Source organism: Manacus candei, unplaced genomic scaffold (assembly GCF_025592945.1).
Source record: "Manacus candei isolate 608988 ecotype Guabito, Panama unplaced genomic scaffold, ASM2559294v1 h1tg000048l, whole genome shotgun sequence".
In the NCBI taxonomy this organism is placed as follows: Eukaryota; Metazoa; Chordata; class Aves; order Passeriformes; family Pipridae; genus Manacus; species Manacus candei.
In genome coordinates this window covers 734,555-759,890 of record NW_026138096.1, presented here as the reverse complement: position 1 = coordinate 759,890, position 25,336 = coordinate 734,555, and the positions used below count along the sequence as shown (strand labels likewise).

General features: G+C 40.0%; 1 protein-coding gene across 3 annotated transcripts in view; it reads left to right on the top strand.

The window, feature by feature from the left end:
* The window catches only part of C1QTNF7 (C1q and TNF related 7), a 53,645-nt gene extending 35,314 nt beyond the window's left edge, over positions 1-18,331 (top strand). For all 3 annotated transcript variants that reach the window (XM_051798484.1, XM_051798483.1, XM_051798482.1), the window contains 3 exons: positions 14,999-15,197; positions 16,095-16,340; positions 17,074-18,331. In XM_051798484.1, the coding sequence (XP_051654444.1) occupies positions 16,103-16,340; positions 17,074-17,705 (870 nt within the window). In that variant the 5' untranslated portion in view covers positions 14,999-15,197; positions 16,095-16,102 and the 3' untranslated portion in view covers positions 17,706-18,331. The remainder of the gene's footprint in view (positions 1-14,998; positions 15,198-16,094; positions 16,341-17,073) is intronic.
* Positions 18,332-25,336: the final 7,005 nt, after the last annotated feature.

The following is a 25,336-nucleotide window of genomic DNA, read 5'->3' as shown; positions in this document are numbered from 1 at the left end:
AGAGTCAAAGGTTTACAAGTTTTAGGCTGCAATAAAAGTAAATCAGAAGGAGGGAAGACCATGAGCAATGAAAACCCCTGATATGCTGGAGCTGCTTTATCCAACTGGATAAAGATCAGACAGGCCACAGCAAGAAGCAACCAATAAGCTGAAGGGAACAGATGCCCTTCAAAAAATTTCTGTTTTTTTTTACAGAGGGAATAGTATTGGTAACTCATTAAATGGTCAGATTGGACTTCATGTGCCCTTGGCCTTTTCCTGGTATTCAGACTAGACCAGGATGGTAAACAGGCATGTAGACAATCAGACAGGGAGGTCTCAGGGTTCGTGAGCTGTCTGCTGTTTCTGGGAAGTTGTACAAGTTGACGGGTAAGAGGGATGCTGCACAAAGCCTCCATTTGGCCTCTGCCCACTGTAATTTTAGCTGCTATTGCAGGTGAGAAGGCTGAGGAGCCTCAGCCATGTTCTGCTGCTCCCCATATGATCCTGTCCACTTCCCACTCTCGGAACGCATATAATTCTTCCAAGTGCACAAGCTCCCCTTTTGTTTACCACAGGGAGACTTGCACAATCTCTGGCTACATTCACTATTTCCTCTGAGATATTAAAAGGAAGCTGAGCATCTGTAAACAGCAGCAGTATTGTGTCTATACCATCCACTACACACAGCAGACCTTGGCTGCCTGTCTGCCTCCAGCTCTTCGTGCCTTTGGACATGGAATGAGCTGCAGAGGCCCTGGCTCTCCCCAGGCCTCACTGCAGCACCCGTCAAAAAGGCAGAAACATGACGGGTTTAAAAAACTATAGAAAAAAGGAAGCCCATAGCTAAGAGATGAAACTCCAAACCAGAACAAACTCTTTGGTTAACGGGACCCTTGTTTTTGCCAAACCCACTATGTTTGCTAATTTGCAAGGGTGAGTCATTGCTGCCCTCTCTCCACAGCTGAGGGTCCCTGGAGAGGAGGCTGTTTTGGCTGCCATTACTTCTGCACAAGTGGTACCACCTGCACAGCATCTCAGTTTCCAGGGCCCAAAAGAGAGGACTAGTCTTCAAAAGCCCACAATTGAAGAGAAGACAGTGACAGCGAGTGGGGCTCGCAACTATGCCCTACACCCCCACGGCCTTTCAACAGGTCCCTCCTCTCTAACTGCTGGCTTACTGCCAGGGAGAGGTGATTATGACATCTAGGCTCACCACAGCTTCAACATTCACAACAACAAAGTCTCTACTTCTGGCAGGATAAACAAGGTCCGTGTCTGAGATTTCCATTTAAAGGCTTTTCCCAGCCTTTTTCCAACTCAATCAGCTGTAGCATCATGCAGAGGAAACAACCCTTCACATTGCCACCTCCCTGCCACCACACAGCTCATTAGACTGGTACCCCTTTCTGTCCCCTGTGGACATCGTGGCAATCTAGAGGGAGATATAGAGATGCACCAGGGTGGCTCAGCCTTCCCCTGGGCTTTGAATGCTGTTGTATCTCTCCTTTCCCTTCACCTCCAGCCTCACTCTCTGGCAATTAAACTGAAAAACCCACAGGACAACCAACAGACAGGGAACAAAGGAAAAAAGGGTCTTATATGTCCATTAGGAGCAGAACAGATTTTGACTTTTGGGCTCCCGTTGCTGGGAAGAGAACTCAGCTATGTCAGGAGCCCAGTGAGGATAGGGGAGTTCTGTGCTGGCAGGCACAGGAGGAGGAGGGAAAACACTCTGACAAGGAATGGCAAATGTCATCACCCTGTAACCCAGCCAGAGCTGTGGCTGGGAGGACATACCTTCATCAGTGACACCGCTGCGTAGAGCTGGCTACTCATGGAGAGTAAAGCAAGAGCCTGCACAGTCTGACAGTCTGAGGTTAAAACAGATAAATAAACAAACTTGATTATGAATAATAATGAGACACATCTGTATTAAGAAACCATGATTGTTTTGCTAAATGTGTGCCAAGGAAAGCAGTATTTTATAGAGTATTTGAAAGACTGTCCTTTGAGTTGTCTGTAGCAAACACATGAGAGTTTATGCAGCTTTGATGAATTCAAAAGGCTTTTTTTCTTCCTCTAAAAGCTGCCAATGTCTCCTAGAAAAACATTATGTTTACTTTTTACTAGTTTCCTTGGCTTTTAAGTCTAGCAGAATGACAATCACTACAATGGGCAGAGGCCAGATAACACAATGACAGGCAGCTGCAGTTTTTGCAGCTGTACTGCATTCTTGTTAGAGATGATGGGTTTATGCTGACCTGAGGACATAACATGATAACTGTTCTTGTGTGCCATTCAGAATCTTGCTTACTAATGTTAATACCCTACAGAAGAGTGGATGGCTCTTACAATTTAGTGGACCATATAACCACTGGAGTTTTTAATTGTAAATTTATAATATTCAACAAAGAAAAATCTGTGGCCATCAAAATGTTACTGCTTTTCCGAGAAAGATAACATACTAATGAGCAGATTAATCACTGTCCCTTATAAAGCAAGAAATAGAAGGAATCAAACTAAATTATTAGCTAAAAAGATTTAAGGGAGACAAAAAGGTTTAAGGGAGACAAATGCATGCTGTGCATAATTAATTTAACAAATTTACTAATTACAAGAAATGTTGTGAAAAGCCAGAGTTTAAATTCTTTCCAAGTTTATGGATAAAGAGTCCAGCAAGGTTGACAAGAAAGCAAGGACTCAGAAAATATTTCCAATTTGGAAGACCTCAGTTGCAGGACACTGGAACCAGGAAGATAACCTCCTGGCAAGCATTGCTGCAGTTCCCACATCACTGTGAAGAGCACAAGAGCCTGCTACAGGACACTGCCCAAGAGTGAGGGTGCAGGGCTAGAAGTGCTTTTGGTCATATTTACCAGAATCCTTCATATGTAACACTGATCCCAAAATAGAGACATAATGAAATGACTGTTATGGATGATTTCATAATTGCCCCAAGAGAACAAGTTGGGACACCAATTAATTTTACTGAGAAGGAACAGGAGTGGCTTTTGAACTTCTGCAGAGACCTAGTTTCCTGCATTAACAAAATAAGTAGAATAAATACAAACTATAAAAGAGAAGCTATGCCAACAAAATTGTCTCCAAATGAAGTGTTTTGGTGTTTTCTCCCATGAGCTAATAAATTCATGAAACTTATTTTTTCAACTTTACAGTGTGTATACATATATATATATTTGCACATACATATATTTAAACTTTCCCAAAGACAGAGGAAAAACAGAAGCCTCATGAGAAATCAGTCTCACAGTGAGAAAGGGAGGATTCTAAGCAAGAAAGACATGACTTTTGAGCATAGAAGAGTTTTCAATTGCAGTTATCCTGTTCAAGACATAATGTGTATTTTAAGCAGTAAACAAAATCACACATATCAGAACAGAACTTTCTGCAATGCCCAATGAAGCTACCTATAACAAAGATAAAACCAGCTTATTACATTCAGGCTTACTGTTTATCAGCTAGAAACAAATCTAAGTACATCGTTAATTCAGGCCATCAGAGAATAGATCTGTATTAAAGAAAATTAACTCCATCAGTCAAAGTCAAATAGAAAAAAAATCTCTAATAATATCTTTGACATAAAATGTATCCACCATGCTCCAGGGCCTTGAAGAAAAGCTAAGTGAAAACGAGACTCCTTTGGCTGGTAAATGTAAAGATGTGCACACACACGTGCACATATACACATATTTATCTGTGATGAAATTATGCCCTGGCTGAGGGAAAAGCAGCTGCCTGAACTGATCTGAAAGGCTTTAAATTATAATAATTTTTTTCAGTTTTATATCTTGATTCAATGCCATAAAACTTAAATGGTTTTATCACTGAAAGGAAAGGTCATTTTAACCAAGGCAAGAGAAAGCTTCTCCATGTTTTATGTATTTTCAACTTTATTTGCAAGTCAATATGTTCTGAATCTCTGTAGGTTTCCATTAAAGTGGAAATTGCAAAACCCTTTACCCTGATGAAAGCTTGAAGCTGATATGCTCTAAGCCCTGCATGACTCCTCTTTTTTATATATATTTTATTTGTATTAATAATTATGTAAGGAAATTTTTGGAGGACAGATCATTAGAAGTGATTCTGCCATACTGCTTCTCTCAGACTAGCCAGAATTTCTTAAGAAATAAATTTAAATTGAGGTTACTGTTTAAAATTCAAAAAGGCTCATGGCAGACTGCTGCCATGGACTTGCAACTGCAAAATAACATTGAGTTTATTGTCATCATTGTAAATTATGTTTGTAGATACTTGAATAAGGAGCTTGAGCAAAACTCCAGACCCTATAATAAGGCAAAGTTATATTCACTCATTATGGAATCGTGAAGACAGTTGTCTATAATCCCTTTTCTTTTTAAGAAATATGCCTACTTAGGCATAACCCAGTAAGTACCACTACCCTGGGGTGTGTTTGCACTGCAGGTGCACCCTAAGACTGTGTCACCTGTGGATATGACTGTGTGCCACCTATGTGTCCTGTTATTCCTGTGATGCTGTGTCTGGGCAATCCAGCTGGTACCCACCTGGGCCCCACAGCCTGGGGTCCACCCAAATGTGCCTTTGCTGGCTGTGCAGACCAAACTCAGCACACTGCTGCATTTGGGTCAGATGGCTCTAGCTATGCTATTTGCTACAGGGACATCTTAACCAACATGGGGAAGATCAGCTGGACTGGGGATGTCCCAGGGTGACTCTAACACCCCATGATTCAAGGCTAGGTGGGACTTGTTGACAGACAGAGATCAGGGGAAATTAAAGTGAAAATGAGATTAAATTGGTTGCTAAACACTCTGTGACCTTCAGACCATCTGGGAATGCCCGCTTAAATCCCACGGAGACTGTTCTGAGATCACCCTGAGTCATCACACACATGCAAAACAAAATCAAGGCAAAGCCTGCTCCTTACCAGCCAAAGGCCAGACTTTCCTACTGAAGAGTGGCATGACGACTGACAGCTGCAGCTTTTTCATGCTATTCCCTGGAGGAACCCAAGGAAACAAACACTTCCCAGATAGGATGGATTTCAAAAGAAACCAGTCCAGTTATTGTTGCAAGAACTTAAGTGAGAAAACACCTTCTGTTACAGAGTCAGAAATGACCGGTTATCAGGTGCTAGGCCTCATCACCACTGTAATGAAAAAGCTGAAAGAATTATGCTGACTTCATCCATTTTAATCTCCCATGAGAGAATTGATTTGAAATACGAAATGGCAGTTCACAATTACTCAAGAAAAGCAGAATCTGAAAAGAATAACCTGCTTTTACATTCACAATATTATCCCTGATATTATTGATGTTTTTGTTTTACTGATGAAGAAATAGAAGCATGTAAGATTAAATAATTGGCATGGAATAGACATTTCTGGTCAAGGAACAGAAATTAGATCTCCTGAAGGAAAACTCTGTGCTCTGTTCTCTTTCTTCCTCTCTGTGAATTTGATCAAATGCCACTAATAAGAGAGAGATTTGCATTTGATTTCAGTATGTACAGAAGCAGGCTGACAAATGATTATGTGTATCAAATTGAAGTTATCATATCACAGGGAAACTGTCATTCTTCTAAGTGAATTTGTGTCAGACAAATTTGCGTCAGACAAATTTATGTCAAACAAAAGAATACAAAGCTCTCCTCTCCTCTCAATATCTTATGCTTATTAGACTCTTTTTAAAGACTTACCAGGATATATTGCAATTAGGATATATATATATCAGACTAGAGCTGTTAGCTGAATAGATGCATAGACTTTCCAGAGTTCTATATAACAGCATGAGTTTTTTGCTTTCAAGGTTTGTACAAATTAGAAAACAAATAAATGAGATAATTCTTTCTTTTTCTTCCAAGCTTTTTACTTGGAGATTTAAAGCTGCCTGCCTGAACTGTCCAAGTCAGAAACATAGAGGAAAAAAATTAGTGTCAGTGTTACTTCGAAAAGAAAGAGGTCTTAAAACAGATTGTAGATTTAACAATGTGTTGTAAGAACAATCCAAATATTTTTTTCAAATAAGCAAGCTTGACAATTGCATCTTCACAATACATGGGAAGTAATGTATTAAACTCTAAACAACTTGGACTGAGACTCAGCAAATCTAAACAGTCCAACACAGAAATGGTTCTCATCAGGAGACTGATGAAAGCAAGACAAAATTCTGAAGGACACAGGTTGGCTATGTGGCTCAGTGAATGCCTCAGTAAGAAGAGACATAAGGATCCATATGGTATTAACAGACCTTTGAATGCTTTGTGCTGAAAATTGTTGTTTCCATATGTGTAGAGTGGACTCATGCTGCCAGACTGGGATCACAAAGGTTTTTTTCTCTTTGAATAAGAATAACCTGTCAGAGCCATGAGGTCACTGACATCCCTGAAATCCCTACCAGCCTCTCCAGGGGTTTCCCATTACCTTGCCCATGGTCCAGGACCCCATTTCAGGCCAACTGACCCACATCCACAGGCTGATATCCTGGTCTGGCCTCAGATGCAGAAGGTGCCTCCAGCTGCCTCCAGGCTGCCCTGGTCCCTGCTGGGGTGATGGGATGGTCTCTGGCTGGTGAGATCCTGCCCTGCTACCCAGTTCCCTGTAAGTTCTGTCACTCACAGTCCCAAGGAGAAGCCAGACCTTGCCCAACACAAACACCTCCACAAGATATAAAGCTGCAGAACATCAACTCAATCAACTAGAAATGCAGGTCCTGTGTGAGTGCTTGCTGGGTACCAATGGGATGCCAGAGGGTGGGCTTGGGTGGAGCTAGCACTCTTGTGAATTCTGATGGGAGATGGGATGCATTGTCCCTTCTGCTCTTCTATGGAAACAGAAGTCTTTGTTTCAGTAGGAAAACACAGAATTTAAATGGAATTTTATTTTACAGCTACAAACTGTTTAGAGCTGTCTTTCTAATGTGCATGACCTTCAGTCTCACAAAGAGGTCAACCTCCCTGAAAATAAAAGGTTTGATTTAATCAAAAAGACCTGCTGTTACCCAAAAGCAGACATGACATAAATTTCATTCTATTTTTATATCTTCCTGGCTCCAGTCTCCTGATTCTGACATTAAGCATAACAATCACACATGTGGCTAAACAGGGCCAAATTCTCCTTTTTTTTTATTCCAGTATAAATATGGAAGTAATACTGTTGAAGTAATGGCTTTGAGGTAGGCTCTCTCCACAAGAACAGGACTTTTCTCAGAACAGCCACAGTCAGGAAAGTATGCTGATTTTGAGGCCAGATTTTTACTGACAAGTTAGGGATCTAGAGTGGGGGGAGACCACCCGGGCTGACATGAAAGCCTGGCAGTCCCAGAGGCTGGGGACAGAGGCTAGTGTGGGTGGCATTTTGAAAAGCACGAGGCTTCAAAGCTCTCATGCCATTTTCAAAATGCCTTAGGCTATCAGAAGTTCAAGCTCCACTGATTTACAATAAAACTTGAGCATTTAAATGCATTTATCTTTTGTGCTGATGAGACATGGCCACCTCAGATTCACACCTCTGTGAGATTTAGATTCACGGTCGCAACCTCTCCCTTAAGTTTGACTTCAGTTTCATGTTGAGGCTCTATCTTTCCTGCTCTTGAACATGCCAACATTACACCGAGGGTCAGAAGATGGAGACCTTGCAGCTAATTCTGGGCAGGGGATATTGCAGTGTCCTGTGGATGTAGTCCTGCAAGAAAGCTATCAGCACTGGCATGGCTACAGGTTGCTCAGGCATTGAGCCACGTCAGGTGTGCACAGCCTGGGTCTGTGTCGCCCAGCTAGGCAAAACTTCCAGTTTTCCTCCTGGAAAACCTAAAGGCTTGCTGTGTTGCAAGGGCACCCTTTGTACACCTAAAAACATTGCTGACTTAACTATGACCGTTTGCAGTTTGAAAAAATTTACTCATGTCAAGCCGTGGACAGACATCCTCTTCCATGTACAGCAGTACAGGAACAAGAGGTTGCCACTCAGCTGAACAGCTGAACACAGCTGCTCCCTGCCCTGGATCACAGCCTACACTGTGGGAGAAGTTTATGGGAGCCATCCCCAACTTTTTTCGGGGAAAATGAACCAGCTTAGTCCTGCCAAAGCATTTAAATTGCTCCTTCGGTCTTCTCCTAGTTTGATGTGGAATGTAGTCCCTGGCTGGATGCCTGCTTTTCTGCGGGGTTCCCAGAAAGGCACAGTGCTGGGGTGATATCATTTGATGAACTTCCAGAAGAAAACAATGTGCTGGGGGAGGAGTGTCCCTTTGGGGGTCTGGAAACTTTCTTCTCCTCATGTTATCTTCTTAAATGGTGAACATTGTTCTTTGGTGCAACATGCAGTAACAAGGGAGCAACTGGGTGAAGGACAATCCATCTTCAGAAGTGTCTGTGACCTAATAAATGACATTTACCTTGCGGGGATGAGAACCAAGTCATGCCCAGGGACTACAACATACTCAGCTGTATATTCAGCAAAGTTCCCAAAGTTGTTCTCACTTTGCTGGCTGGTCCCCATCAGTCACCCCTCTGCAAAGTGGTTGCTCTCACAATGGTAGCTCTTTATGGACTATTGCTTAAGAAGCCCAGGTGCAAACACAAGTGAATACAAGGCACAGGGCAGTGGAAATCTGTCCCCTATAACTCGTGGCAATAAGCTATGATTTTCTTCCTGTTTGTTCCCATGTACCTTGCAGTCTGAAATTTTTTTTTTTCACCTTCTGTTTTTCCTCTCTTCATGACATCCAAAATAGTTTTCCCAATCTGTTCTCTATTTCTCTTCTATCATTGCAAGGTTGGTAAAGCAAAATGATCCAAGACAGGAGATGGAAATTTTCCCGGTAAGGGCTGCTGTAGAACCAAGAAGAGGAAGCCTGCTTGAACTGAAAGGCACTCCACAGGAGAGGGGCACATTGCTGTAGGCATCTATCCACATCTTTAGATCCTTTCATATGCTTTATTCCAGTTCAGATTCATAACCAACCCTTCAAATTGTAGGTCATCCCTGAAGACAGTTTCTGATTAATGGCTCTTTTCTCGTTTTAAGAAAATGGAGAAAACTTTTTAAAGGAGCTTGTTCCTGACATGGAGGGACACTCATATCCTGAGTCTTACAGTGTTAAATCCTGGCCATTTTTCACTACATTGCAAGCAAACATTTTATTGTCTCCATGTTACTTGCCAACTGTAAGCAACTGGCCTTGTTTCTCGGCTCTCTGTCAAAACAAATTCTATCAGGTTTTATTTATTTGTGTGTTCTGGCACAGCTGGCAGTGAAACTGCTTTGCCTGCCAGGATTCTTGTTAAAATGTCCCCCAGCTGAGTTAAGCTACCTCACCAACACACCTTGACCAGATTCTAGGGCATTTTTCGGGAAAACAACCTTTCAAATAATGGGAATACCTGGAACCAGAGAGACTATGTTTCAAGTCAAACACTGAGATATAAAATTGTTCCCACTCCTTTGATATTTTGAAAATCAAACACATTGAACTTCTGGTCTTTATTATAAGCACTCATTTTTTTCATGAAGACTTGAGACATAGTTGAAGAATCTGACTGCATTCAACATAGTTATGAAGGAAACTGTTCAAACATGATTGAGTACAAACTTAAATGAGACTTAAATGTCCACACTGCTAATGGGGTCTTTAAAGACTGTTTTCTCAGGAATATTTAGCTAATGTTCCTTCCCCCTGGCTGACTGATTCCTTTGGGCACCACCAGCCATTCCAGTACTGGGAATCAAAAGTTCAGACTGCTCAAAAATTTTCAGGTCACTCTCCCCTTCTTATACAAGGGAAGCAAAGACAATGTAAAGCCACATGAAGATTGCTGGATTGCATAGATAACTCAAGGAGAGTGGTGGTGGCCAACTGTGGTCTTGATTCCTTAGAGTAAGGTGTGGTCTTAACGGGTGGAACTCTGAAGTCCAGCACAGCTGCCATAACACAAAACAAGCCGGGAGATGCATAAAGCTGCAGCCAACTGAGGGAGGATGAAAAATGTAAAAAAAAAAGGGGGAGAAAAAAGTCCACAATTAAGACTCAAATTTTAAATGGCACAAAAATCATACTCTGCAAAGAAACTGCAGAGTCTAGTGTGCCAAACTATAATCCACTGTTTCTGAGGCTTTGTAGAAAGGTCAGTGGTGGTGGTAAATTGACTGGCAGGTTTGAAACCTTCAGACATGTGGACACAATTGACTTTCATGGATCATGTTTTGAGAGGGAAAAGACAGACATAGCCAATGAGATTTCAATCGAATTTTTGAAGGTGTCCCCCTCTGCTTCTCATCCTAACTTACTACCTCCTCCTCCACCTTGTTTCTCCTGCCACAGCTACTGGACAGGAGAGCCAGAGAAGGTCTGTACATCTCACAGTGGGTGTTCAAGGTAGCAATGTGAGGTAATATGGGCCTTTGCTTTTGGAAAGCCAGAGGGTATACAGACTACCTTATTCTTCACCACTAGTCCATTGCCAGAGCTGCAACAGAAAAAGCCCACAAGCATCACAACTTCTTGTCTACATTTTCTTGCACAAGGAAGTTAAAACAGACCCTCTTCTACTGCTCAAGCAGTTGTGCATATGTATTGGAAGGGAACTAAAAGCTAGCAAGGAAAGTAAGAACACAGCCAGGATAACCTGTGACTAATAGCTATTGGCCCTTGTCCCAGCTTTTATTTATAATAGATTCACGGGAAATCTTCTAGGATTGTTTCAAAACAATGCCAATTAGTAAATTTTAGAATTAGCTCTGCATAGTTAGACAAGGAAGAAAGATTAGATCATATACCAGGAAGTCTCAAAACTGGGAATTTGCTACAACCCCTTAATTCCTAAATTTAAAAAACTGTTAATGACATAGTCTGATTATGCCAGTACTGAAATGAGATTTCCCAATGTCTTGATGTTAAAGACCCTCTGCCCAGCACCTAGCTTCAATGGGAATGCAACTTACAGAGTATGTTTTCAAGGTAGAAGATATAATCATGGAATAGTTTGTGTTGCAAGGGACCTTTAAAAGTTACCTAGTCGAACCCCCCAGCAATCAGCAGGGACATCTTCAACTAGATCATGTTGCTCAGAGCACCATCCAACCTGGTCTTGAATGTTTCCAGGAATGGGCCATCCACCACCTCTCTGGGCAACTTGTTCCAGTGTTTTGCTACGGTCATTATAAAAAATTTCTTCCTTATATCTAGTTTAAATCTACCCTATTTTAGTTTAAAGCCCCCGTCTTATCGCAACAGGCCCTACTAAAAAGTCAGTTGACATCTTTCTTATAAGAGCTCTGTTTAAGTCCTGACTCTCTCGGCTTGTCTTCATAGGAGAGGCGCTCCAGCCCTTTGATCATCTTTGTGGCCCTCCTCTGGACCTGCTCCAACAGGTCCATGTCTTTCCTGTGCTGAGGACCCCTGAGCTGGATGCAGCACTCTAGGTGGGGTCTCACTAGAGTGGACCAGAGTGGTAGAATCACCTCCCTCAACTTGCTTGTCACACTGCTTTGGATTCTTTAGACCTGCCACCTTAACTGCAACAAGGTACTAGGTCCAGAATTGCTTTTTAGTGTTTTTCCAGTATCAGATGAATGAGATGACCTTTTGAACAGTGAACAAAGGAATCAGCCACTCTCACTTAGAAAATGTATTCCAGAAATCACTCTGAACAATCTGGTCCAGTGAAAAGTGTCCCTGACCATGGTAGGAAGGTTGGAACTAGTTGATCTTTAAGGGCCCTTCCAACACAGACCATCCTATGATTCTCTAATTGGAATTGATCATCATGTCCATCACTTTTCAGTGAATGCCTTGATGTGCACTCTTGCTTTGTCTAGTAGATTTGAGATCTATTGAAATGCCATTTCCTACACTTGGAATAACATTATTCTAACCCTGTGTTCATATAATTCTTCTTATTATTTTGGTGATGGTTATGATGAAGATGACTCTTATTGTTGTAAAGAATGTGTTTTTCTGGCTTTCAGTATTTGGAAAAATACATTGAACTGTTCAGATTTTGCTTTTCCCCAGAGAAAAATTACTTGGCAGATATAAATCACTTTGTTTCCTATCCCAGTTTATGGTCAAAAGTCTGTATCTTTGAAAAGGACAACCAGAGGCCAAGAAAAAAGTGCAATTTATGACTCACTTTCTGCCTACCAGTTAACTCTCTGGCAACAAATATTTCAGTGCAACTTAGGTGACTCCAGAGAAAGTGATCTGAGAGGTCTATTATACCCTCTAACTTCATAAGCCCATGTGAACTGAAATCTCTGATTGTGGCCTCCTAATTTCACATGAAATTAAAAAAAAAAACCATGGCTGTATGTTCTTATTCACCTTTAGCATTACAATGGTGCTTTTAGAGCACTCACTGGGAAACAAGGGGCATGGGTTCAACACTGCACATCCTCCCTCGGTCTGAGGAGATGCACACTTACCAGAGACTTCTGCAATAACAGAAAGGCACCTTCCCCCCTCCTTTTATAACAACTACTCCTATGCATGAAGAAATGGAAGAGTCTGAAGTCAAAGGGCAAGAGAAGTGTTGATTCTCTGGCCCAATGCCTGGTTTCCTGAATGTCATTTGTTGCCTACCACTGTTGGAAGCAGCTTGTATTCCCCCCAACACTAAATTCAGTCCCATAAACATCATCACCTGAACGTTATCCCCATTATCTCCCACTCCAGCTCTCTTCCCCTTCCTGCAGTCCCACCATTCTGTTTCACAGAGCCATCACCCCTTAAGCTCTTCAAGCCATAGCTGAAAGCTTCGTGTATTCCCCTCTATGCTGCCTTCATAAATTGGTTGTCCAACCACAACACCCCAGGCATCTAAGGCACATTCCTATCTCAACAACCCCGTTACCCTCACCTTCCCCAAACGACCTTTTTCCCATGCTCTTTTCAGAAATACATGTCTCAGACTAATTAATTTCCTGTAGGCACATGAGAGGAACAGCAGGGGAGGTCTGGGAGCTGGAGACAGATTCACACATCAATAAGTTACCGGCCAGCCAGTGACAGGAGCAGCTGTGTGACGGCGCTCACTCTGATTTGTAAAAGATCCTGGACATAGGCAAAAACAGCAGTTGTTGAGACTGTTTTTGCTTGGATTACATGCAACACAGTGTGTGAACACCTGGCCTACTCATTCAGACTTTCATCTGGCAAAGGGCAGGATTTTTTTTCAGTCCTGGATCCTTAGCTCGTGTCTGCTTCTTATCCATGAGCTTTGTGTAAAATGCATATGCAGCCTTAACCATGAACTCCCCCCAAGCTGTTCCCTCCTGGCTATGTGTTTAAAGTTGTTCTCTGCAGAGAGCTTTGTTGTCCCTGATTTAAGTCATATGACAATCCATGAGCTTTATTTGTGTACGCTCAGTAGTACATCAGAGCAAACGTCACCGTGAAGTTTGTCCTTGTAGCTAACAACTGCCTTGGAGTTATCTTTTGCTACTCTGCTGTAATGTTAAGCATTCATATGCTAATCCACTTGTGGAAGTTGTTGTGCCTGACTGTACTGTAAGGCTCTATCAAATGATGGCAAAATCAATAGTTTGGTTTCTGCCAATTTGATGCAAGATGCTCAATATGAAAAGCCGAATGTATATCACTGAAGAGAATTTTGGAGCATCTTTTACTTCTCCCCAGCTAAAATATTTTCTTGTTTTTTCCTGCATTACCACTTATACCAAGACAGTTTCTAATTTTCTGTTCTGTAAAACAGAAAAGATTCTTCTTAAAGACTGTGTATACGTACATGTATATGTATAAGCTAGTGTCTTCCCTGATGAATAGATCTGACCAGGGCATATACCTGTTGAAATTTACTTATGAACTGCAAATAAATGTAATGGCTTAGGGTTTTAAATCAATCAGTCACTACCAATCAGTATCACAAAGAAAGGAATGAGAACAACAATTTCTAGATCAATTCACTGTGCAATTTCTTTGACTCTGAGCTTGAGAATGAATCTGGTAACCAGTAGTGTTCTCCAGTGCTCAGTGTTGGGGTCAGCCTTGTTTAACATCCTCATCGGTGATCTAGACAAGAGGACCAAGTGCACACTCAGTCACTTTGCACATGACGCTAAGCTGGGCAGGAGTGCTGATCTCCTGTAGGATAAGAAGGCTGTGCAGAGGGATCTGGACAGGCTGGATCGATGGGCAGAGGCCAACAGTATGAAGTTAAACATGGCAAAGTGCTGAGTCCTGCACCTGTATTACAACAAGAGCATGAAGCACTACAGTCCGGTGCAGTGGCTGAAAAACTGCCCAGTGGAAAAGGACCTGGGAGCACTGTTTGACAGCAGCTGACCATGAGCCAGCAGTGTGTCAAGGTGGTCAAGAACATCAAGGGCATCCTGACTTGTATCAGAAATACTGTGGCCAGCAGGATAAGGGCAGTGATTGTCTCCCCGTGCTCAGCGCTGGTGAGGCCATACCATGAATCCTGTGTCCAGTTTTGGACCCCTCACAACAAGAAAGGCATTGAGGTGTTGGAGCGTGTCCAGAGAAGGGCAACAGAGCTGGTGAAGGGTATGGAACTTGTCTCAAGAGGAGCAGTTGAGCAAGCTGGGGTTGTTTAGCCTGGAGAAAAGGAGGCTCCAGGGAGACCTTGTCACTCTCTACAACTCTCTGAAAGGTTGTGGCGAGGTGGGACTCAATCTCTTCTCCCAGGCAACAGGTGAGAGGATGACAGGAAATGATGTCAAGTTGCAGCAGGTGAGGTTTAGATTGGATATTAGGAAAAATATCTTCATGGAAAGGGTTGTCAAGCATTGGAACAGGATGCCCAAGGAAATGGTGGAGTCACCATCCCTGGAAATGTTCAAGAAAAGTGTGGATATGACATGGTTTAGTAGTGAACATAGTGATGGTGCTAGGTGGATGGTTGGATGTGATGATCTTATCTTAAAGGTCTTTTCCAACCTTAATGATTCTATGATTCACTGTAAAAAAATGTAGGTTGCATTTCACACAGATATTTTTCCCAATCCCCCATTCTATTTCTTCTTTTTTCTCCCCACAGAAACCAGCGGACTCTGATTTCCTTGAATGCTGTAAATTATCCCTGAAGGAATGGACAACTCCAACAAAAAAACACACACAAGTTTTCTGAGAAGATAGCAAAGGAATTAGAAAAAACAGCTTGACTTGCAGATTCTCACCTGACCCATGAGTGACTCTCTGCTAATGCAACACTAAATTAAGACACCTTTGTACATCAGGTACTGCAACCCCTCAGCATGTCACTGTTTGTACAGTGACTTTTCTTTAGTATCCCAGTATGCAGTGGAACAGAGAAATCTAATCTCCATTCAATAGTTTATGGAAACAACTAAATACTATATATAAAGCTTTAAACAATTTTCTTGCAAGACATTGCAACACAGTTCATTGCATAAGACAGGGCTTAAAAAAACCTGTTAGCAGCCCATTCACACTCCATCCTTCACACACACATTCCCCTGCAGGGCAGCTGCCTTATTCCATCCAACTGACTAGGGTGAAGTGGTTATTTGTGCTGTTTCCAACCAGGCACTGAAGCTACCTTTTCTTACTGCCATCCTTTCTGCAGGTTCAGCAAGTTTCTGCTGCAGTTATCTGAGTTGGAGATTCATTTGCCACCATAAGGGCAAATTTCAAAATTAAATGAAGGTGTAAGCTTTATCCTCACTAGAAGAGACTGTTCCTACAGGCATATCATCCTAGCACAGACATAACTCCCTCAGCAAGAGGGCTTTTCTCTGTAAAGCTTGTGTAGGGCCTAAAGACAAAATAAACCTAGGCAAGCAAAGGACTTTGAATTGAAAAATTCAGTTTCTTTTTTTCATGTGTCAACATTTGGCCCAAAAAAAGCTGATATTCACCGTGTCAGTCTAGAGGCTACTTACTTGAGAGACATACAGCAACATATATGGTGACCAGAAAAAGCTCCAACCGGACAGAATTTCCTCCTTGCCTCCTTCATGGATTTTGGTAATGCAGAAATCCCAGATGGAGCTCTGCACCCATACGGGTGCATAATGCATCACAATGTCACACTTATTTGCATATTCAGAGACATTTGCATGTGACTGGAGTGTCATAATATGCATAGTTTTATTCACATGTGTTTTTTCCAGATGCGAGGATGTTTGTGTTGCTGTACATTACAAGTTTTGCCATCTATACAAGCGAGCAACCACTTCAAAGCCAGCTCAAAGGAGAAAATTACTACACCAGATACATATGTAGCATCCCTGGTTTGCCAGGCCCTGCAGGTCCCCCTGGAGCCAGCGGATCCCCGGGGCCACATGGACGCATTGGTCTTCCAGGAAGAGATGGTAGAGATGGCAGGAAGGGAGAAAAAGGTGAAAAAGGGAGTGCAGGTATTGAATATTTGTGTAACCTAACACAACAAAGACCTTTCATCATCACTGTTATACTTACATATGTGTGTGTGTGTATATATATATATATGTATGAGATGAATGTGTGTATGTATCTGTGTGGGTTTAAGTGTGATGCATGCATATATATATAGTGAGAGAAAGAAAATATGCAGATATATTTTAGACATGTCTAATATGCACATACTGACATCAGTGTAAAGAAAAGTAAATGCACAGCCTTCCTGCACACAGATGCTAAAAGTTTGGGAAGAATGAAGCATGTGTGGTGTTAAATAAACAGTCTCATTTGTGCCCTTAGCCAGGAGTAAAAGATTAGCAGGTACTTAGGTACACACTAAAAATGCTCTAACTATATGAGATATTTGGGCACAAGCATCACTACATAGGTAGCCACACCACTGTTCTTCCCATCAGCAGTGCCTGTAGTTCAGGCAGCAATAGACTGATTACATAAAATTCTTCGAAGTATAATCAAGATATGAAGAAAAGTAGGAATATAGAAATAAAGGACCTGCAGGCTGTGAGGCCTGGTCATCTCTTCCAACCTTGCATTCTTTTCACAAACTTACTAGAAGATTTTGAAAGTATTTTTGGAGTATTTTGAAATTCTGACCCTCTTTTTTTTGTTTGTTCAGGCACACAGTAGCCCACACAATCATTTATTGAGTTGATATGTGCAATCATTAACTAACTTAAAATGTTTTTGAAGGTTTAAGAGGAAAGACTGGGCCGTTAGGACCAGCTGGAGAGAAAGGAGACCAAGGTCAGTCTGGTAAAAAAGGACCTGGAGGATTGACTGGTGCCAAAGGTGAAGTAGGTCCAGCTGGACCACCTGGACCTAAGGGAGATAAAGGAGACCGAGGAGAGCCTGGTGCACCAGGGGTCTGTAAGTGTGGAAAGATAGTGCTGAAATCTGCCTTTTCTGTTGGCATCACCACGAGCTACCCAGAGGAAAGATTACCAATTGTATTCAATAAAGTCCTCTTCAATGAGGGGGAGCATTACAACCCTTCCACAGGGAAGTTCATTTGTGCCATCCCAGGGATTTATTATTTTTCTTATGACATCACCTTAGCAAACAAGCATCTTGCGATTGGGCTGGTCCACAATGGGAAGTACAGGATAAAGACATTTGATGCAAACACAGGCAACCATGACGTAGCTTCTGGATCTACGGTGATCTACCTTCAGCCAGAAGATGAAGTATGGCTCGAGATCTTCTACACTGATCAAAATGGTCTCTTTTCTGATCCAACGTGGGCAGACAGTTTGTTTTCTGGATTTCTCTTATACGTTGACACAGATTACCTTGACGCTTTATCAGATGAAGATGAGCTCTGAAGCAGATGATAACGAGTGACATTCAAATTGGACACCCCAGCACTGGATTTTATCCAGCTGTGTGGGAAACACAAAGTTGAAAGAAAAAAATAAAAATCTGGGAGTTTATTCTTGCTGTAATAGGAACCAGATCTGAGTTTGTAAGGATGTTTCTAGAACATAAGCTGGATTTTTAACTGAACAGCAGGGATATCAAAAAGAACTGTAATTAACAGAAGACTGCTTCACTCCAGGACTGACTCTTCCTGAAAGTTCTGTTTATAATACTATTTAAACAAATTTAAGATACTGTACATTGGATTTTATATAAAATATATTAAGTTGCAATGTAGAATGGATATTTTGTATATGATATTAAAATAAAATTGAACAACTGACCACAATATCATCTTTGGTCATTTTAAGACAGGCAATACATTAAAAATAGATATAACAATGAATTCTTAAAAGTAGAGGGGTAAAATAGGAATTTCTGCTTCAGGATGTCTCTCAGCAGATCACAAGGACAGTTCCATCTGATATTTACAAAAACGAATTACATTCATAACCAGCCAACCTCCCAATAAATATATGAAGATTTGTACTAGCTGAGGACTACCCAATACCAGTCATAAAAGACCAGAACAAAGGTATTAAACATATCAAGGAATTAAAAAATAAAGATCTGAAAACTTGGAGACAATCAGTCAGTAGTCAATGTGAGTATTTTCAGTGTAATTCCAAGTGGGTTTGCTATTCTTTCAATGCCATCCAATATCTTTATGAGATATATGGAAAAAAGTATAAGCTTTTTGTGGAAGAAAATTGTGGACTCCAAAAAAGGATAGAACAGTAACCAGTAATGTGCATAAATTATATGGAACATAGGGAGTCACATCATTAAAGCAGCCTTAGTTATATTCCAATATGGTCATATGCAATGAAATAAATGTAGGTCACACACAAAATGAAAAACTCCATTCAGGAAATCAATGAACTCGAAAAAGGTACATGGGACCTCATGGATCATCAGCTAAATATGAGTAATCAAAGTAGGCTCTTGCTATAGCCCTTTAGATGTATGATAAATGGAAGTAAAAGTAGGAGTAAAGAGTAGTTGCTTAGGAAGCTGCTACTTCTGTCATTGTTTCAAAAACTTACTTGAAAACTGGAAAACAAAATTGTTATAATTCTATTCATGCAGATTACATGAGAGATGTAACAAGGTCAATTTACTTTTCTTGTCAATGAGGTTATGAGGTAATTTGATCACAGTCTGCCGGTATCTGGAGATAAAATTTCTGGTAGTAGCTGGTACTTCCTTCTGTCAGACAGGAGTAGAGCAAGATTAATTGGTGACAAACTATCAATCTCCACTGGAAATGAAGAAGCCATTTTACCAGTAGCAGCAATCAATCATTGTAAAAACATCTAGGAACATCATGAGTTCTCCAGCATTCAACACCAGTCAAGACTGGCAGTCTTTCATTGGGTGCTCTTACTTTCCAAGAATTTAAAATCTTCTTTTATTCATCCCATATTTACAGAAACCTGATGTTTCTAACAGTTATTCAGATAACATCAAATGCTGGTGATCTGTGTTGCACAGCTCTTAATCCCACTTTAGTTATGACCAAGGCAGAGAGAAATTTCTAGGGTTTTTTTCAGTGTACTTAACTGAATTAAGAACATTACAACCAGATAAAATGACACAAAAATACCACTGAGATTGCAGAACAAACACTACAGTTATGTATGGAACATTAGTCTATGCTCCCTCTATCCATGCCTTCATTTTCTCCCACATTAACATGCATGGCTTTGTGTACATGACTGCTGCTTTATGTAGTGAACAAGTGCAAAGTCTTGACCACAAATCAAACTAGCAGTGCTTGTACAATAGTTATTTTATTTGACAGTGAGAGAGGTGTGATAGAAGACAAAAGTGGATTATTTTTCTAACTAGACATCTGTGCTGGTTTAAAAGTTAACCAGCAGGGGGAATGAACCCAACTCAAAGGAGAGATTATAAGTCAGAATAACAATTTATTAAAATAATACAGTAAGTACAATAATACAAACAAACAATTGGTCTCAACCCACAAAAACCCAAATGTATAACCCAGTACCCTGGGGCCTGAACAAAGTGGTGTTCCTTGGGCCCTGTTTGAGTCCAAAGTAAAGGGAGAGGGGAAGAACCTGCTGGTGGGAGAGCTGCTGCAGTCTGGCCAGAACTGGTGATCGCAGTCCAGTGGTGGTCTAAGTCTGGTTGAGAGCGATGAGATGCAGCCGTCCTCTGGATCCCACGAGTGGGTTGAAAAATGTTCCAAAACTCCAAGATTATATATCCTCCAGTTCAGGCAGGAATGTTCAGTGCTCCCCTCAGGGCGGGGAGTTCCACAAAGGGTGTGAGGACAGAAACATCCTCCTATCTCACAGGCCTCTTAACACCTAGTTTATAGCCTGAGGAGTCAGGCTCTATGGGCAGAGGGTGCGAATAGTCTATTGACAACAATAGTCTAGTTTCTGGGAAATGACATGGAAGGCTATAGAATACAGTTTTGGGTTACACCCACCATGATGAACTGATCTCAGCTGTCCTAACTAGGACAACATCTAATTTATTAGTGTCACACAAGGGCTTCTTTCTGTGAAAAATATGGAAGAGAACACTTAGAGATTCAGTTTATCACCCTGCTGTACAATCATTTATACATCTGCAAATTAAGCACAATATGAGTGCAAAATGCAGCCCAATCATCATTTACAACAATGATTGATGCTGATGCTTCACAGTCATCAGTGCCTATAAAAGGCACAAAGAGGACTGGCATTGCTCAGTGCCTGCCTGCACTGAATTCCACAGGACAGAACAGATGATCATATCGGGCCTGTGACTTCCAGGAAGCATAATTCAATAAATGCAGGACTGGACATATAATACATTTTATGTAGAGAAAGCAACTTACAGAAGTATATAATTAGATTATTATCTTTAAAAATATGGAAATAAGTTTATGACATTTGAATCAGTAGAAATTTTATGTTAGTTTTCATTAGAATTTTTATTAGAATTAGATAATATTCTATAAAACCAAGCTTAAGAAAAGAGTATGATTGATTTTCTTCAGACTATATAGAAATATATTTGGTAGTTACAATACATCTGGAAATTTTCAGACAAAATGAATTTTTCTCAGTTGAGCAGAGAAAATATACAGCTTTATAGTGAAATGTTCCTAGTTGCAATCCTAACTAAAAGCAAACTACTTCCATGTAATAATCTTGTAAAAATGAATCCAATGTAAAAGAGAGATTTTAACCACACCTATATTGAGAGTGACATCATGGGAATAAGTAAACCAAGAATTATCGCTTTCCTTTACTTAGAAATTTTAGATTTATGTTTGTACGATGGTAGAAGAGTAATTTTTGCTTCCCTAAGTTTTCCCTAATGGATTCTGTAGTTTTTTGAACACTTTAATATTTTCGCAAGACCAGTTAAAAATAAGTAATTCTGTTGAATTATTTCTATAGGTTTTGGCAAAAAGAATCTTTTTACTACATGTATGGACAACATATGTATACAAGTACCACGTGTCCCTGCCCCCATTAAGGATCTCAAGATATTATCCTAAAGTAAATCGTTGTTATTGCAAGTATATTACTTGAAAATAGATCACCTTTGATGACACGATAGTTCATTTGGGGTATTTCTCTGTCTAAATTTGAATTTATATGGAAAATGTCTTTGGCTGATGTCTTTGTGCTATTCCCACCAGTAGGTAGGGAGGTCTGGTTTGGTTTCAAGATGTTGTAGGAAAACAAAGAGCAAAATCTCTTCGGGATTAAATTTGAAAAGAATTAAAGATTTTTTCACAATATATAGGTCATACTACAAATGTCATAATACCATATAAAATTAGGCACCCAGACAAAACTAGTAATCTAGACTTTGCCTACAGTCAACAGAGAGAAATTAGTGTCAACAGAGAGAAATTAGTGCCACTGGGTGAAACTCCCAGGAAGAAGCATGTCTTTGCTGCAGCATCAACTCTTGGGCTTCCTGATCGAGGCTGCAAGAACTCATACAAACCTCAAACCACTAGGAAACCTTCAAACATATTAAGAAGCTCAGTGTTCCTGAGATTCATAAGTAAAAAACACATATATTTACTTGGCATATACGTATGTAAAAACGCATGAGTAAAAATAAAGTTATTTGAAACAAAATAGCTCCCCACAGCCTTTTACTCTTTCAGACTTTCTTTATACTTGTTATAGTGACATCAAGGAAGAAGTAAGTCATGTGTTCTGTTGCTGAATATTTTTAACCTAGATAACTAATAAAATATTTAACTACATCTTCAAATTGATATGAGTATGTTCCTTTGAACACATACATTTATTTTCCTCACTGCTGGTATTCATGTCCATATGGTTAGGTAGTTATACATTTTTTTCAGAAGCAATAGGTCCTCAATTTTTTACAATGCTAAGACAATACAGAGGAAATATTTACTAATGGATATCAGTACTGAGAACATTATCTACATTCTTCAAATCTTTTTAAATCTACCTAACACCATTTATGTACTTTTGGGATAGGCAAAAGTATAGAAAACTGACAAGAGGCTTATTTCTTGCCAAGTATGTTACTTTAGTTGTTGAAGTTCATTTAATATTTTCTTTTTATTTACCTTTCACAGGTCACCCACTAGGTTCAGTTTATATTCATATACTAAAACAATTACTGAATAACTTAGTTTTCCCTGATTGCTTTATTTATTATTTATCCATTGTCAGGTAATTCATAAGCAGAATAACTACAATGATGCTGTACTAGGCAATTTGATCAGCAGGAACTTCAGTTTTATGTGGAAATTTGGCCCGCTTTATACGTGTCTTTCAGTAGGTGACGAGTCCCATCCAAGAAATAATACATGAAAGTAAACAGGAAAAAATAGAGCTGACAAAGTAATATACCACTATCTTTTCTAATGAGTAATACGTTTTTTCAAGAAGCAATTTATTCCTTTCATTATAAACATCTAGACTTTAGCTCAGAGAGCATTTAGAGGTCACATACACTTTCCTGTAACCTTAGGTCAACACTCCCAACTGAGGTTATGTCAGTATTTCTGAATTTCAGAGGCATGATTCTTCCTCACGTCCACAGGAAGAAATTTCCTAATAGTGTAATGAAATTCTCAGTCTCTGATACTTGGGTTTGTCCTAGTTGCATACATCAGATCAATTCATGAAAGTTATTACCTAAGGGAAAAAAATTAATTAGACATATAATACACATATTTTTAATAGCAAATATACACAAATAAAAAGGTGTCCTGGATTATTTGGCATTTGGTTTACAGCCCTCAACTCTGAGTATAATTTTGGTATAATTTTGGCAGCTACCTGCTGGAAGGAGATTTTTCCTCTAAGCAGACTGTTCCTGCAGCAGCAAGTATTAGTAGAAAATTTCTCTTACCTGACTTTAATCTCTAAAAGCTCAAAGACCATTGTGTAGGTTAAATTAGTTCTCAGCTGTCCTGTCACCAGAGCAAAGTAATAGGTGGGATAAATCTCCATTTGGACAGCCCCATATTAGAGACTTACATTAAGAAAGGAGGAATCAGGAGGTATTGTCTCTTCACATTACTTGTATCTAAGTGACTTACTCAGGTTGGCCTTTAACTCTGAGATGGCAAAAGTTACATAAGATGTCTGCTCTTCAAGAACAATCTGCTAAGTGGAAAAATTGGCATAATTTGATTTGGTGATTTATATGTCTCACAATTAGAGAGAAGATGTAGATTGATGAGAACAGAGAAGTACCCTTATAATGACAGAAATGACCTCTTGTCAGACCTTTCATAAAGTATTGCTCGAGCTCCTCCTGGGACAACTTCAACTGCAGTAACTTGGCTGGTCTCCAGAAAATTTTGCAGCGTACTAAGATGGGCTAGCAATGTTCTCATGGCTCCAAATTCAACACATTAAATACATATAAAATATTGCAGTTTTTAAGGATACTTAATTTTAGGTGTTGAAAGCCTAAAATGGAGGCTGAAGTGATTCTCTAACACCAGAAACAACATAATAAATTTGTTCCCTTTCAACTTTAAAGCACCTGTCAAAATTCTAAATACAATACAAAACATAAGGCAGTATTTGTAAAATTGTCTCTGTGAAAGAATAGTCTTGTTTATGCCATGTTAACAAAGGGACAAAAAATACTGAATTCTTGAAAAAACATAAATGAACCATTGTTTTCAGCAGGCTCTAAAGTTAATTTTTTGCATGAAGCAGATGGGATTTCTAGAAACAAGTGAATTGTATGAAGAAAACGTACCAGCAGTTGCTTTTCTTTCTCTGCTTTCAACTAAGTTTTATCTCTATACTCAGAAGAAAGTGGGAAGGGCTTGGAATTTTTGAGTTGTAGAACAACGTCTTTCATCATCCGAAAACTTGCCTACCACTGATGCTGATGTCCCTTCCATGCACCACTTTCTTTCACACACATTCTATCAGATGTTCTGGTTGTGAACACAGACTTCTAAACTGCGTGTGACAAATTGCAGGAAATGTTATTTGTGACTTCTGTCATGTTGGAGTAAGGTGCAATCAGTTTAAAACAATCAAGATAGGCAGAGTTTGTTCTTCCTTGTTTGTAACCTCCCTGAAACTGGGATTGCTGTAGAGTTGCACATAGTGTTTGAATTCCTATTCTAAGAGCACAACAACATGTACTATTACTCAGTAATTACCATACATGGCTTGTAAGAGCTGCACTTTCCCTTCTGTTTTGTTTTTCCAAAAATTTTGACTTTGATTCTAGGTAGGTAACACATGTAGTTTGAATTCTGTATGACTCCTATGAGCAGTGATTGCACTGACATGTTTTTAAGCAGTTTCCCATTTCATTAAGCAAAGGTCTCCCACTGCTTCTTTAGGGTATCACAGTAATTTTCCTTACATAATGCTGTTCATATTTGTCTATCATTTACATTGTTTGTACAACTGTTTCTGAGACTGGAATAAATTTCTGGGGCACAGACTTATCAGCAAAACAAGATGTTGAACCCGAGTTCTTGCCAAAATTCTGTATGAAGTTTCACCCACTGGATCATTTCCACAGTCCCTCCTATGGTGAGGCTTAGCAGACAACTGAGATTGTGTACTGTTTATGTTACCCCAAGAAACCCTTCCTCTGACTACATCTTTCCCATTCTAGAAAGCTGTTTTCATGTTAAGTGTCTTCTAACTATGATAGTTCCTCTTTTAGCAATTAAAAATGCATGCTCCCAGTCTTTTTAACTACTGTGACTATTTACTTCTTCCCGAGGTCTTCTTCTCAGGATAGTATTCAGAAATGAGAAACAATTTAGCCCTCTCTTCTCATGTGATTCTAACCATTAAAACCTTGTAGTAACAGACCTTCGGCTGTTATAGGGACTGCTTATATACAGACAATTATAAATACGTCTAACAGCTCCATTTACTGCCACTGTTATTGTTTGTTCTGATCATACTAGAGATACTGATACACGTTAACATAAAAAATTACTCTGTTAGCAATTCAGTGCAGCAGAAAAGACCCCTCTCCAGTTTTGACAGGAAAACTATAAATTCCATTGTAGCTATAAAAA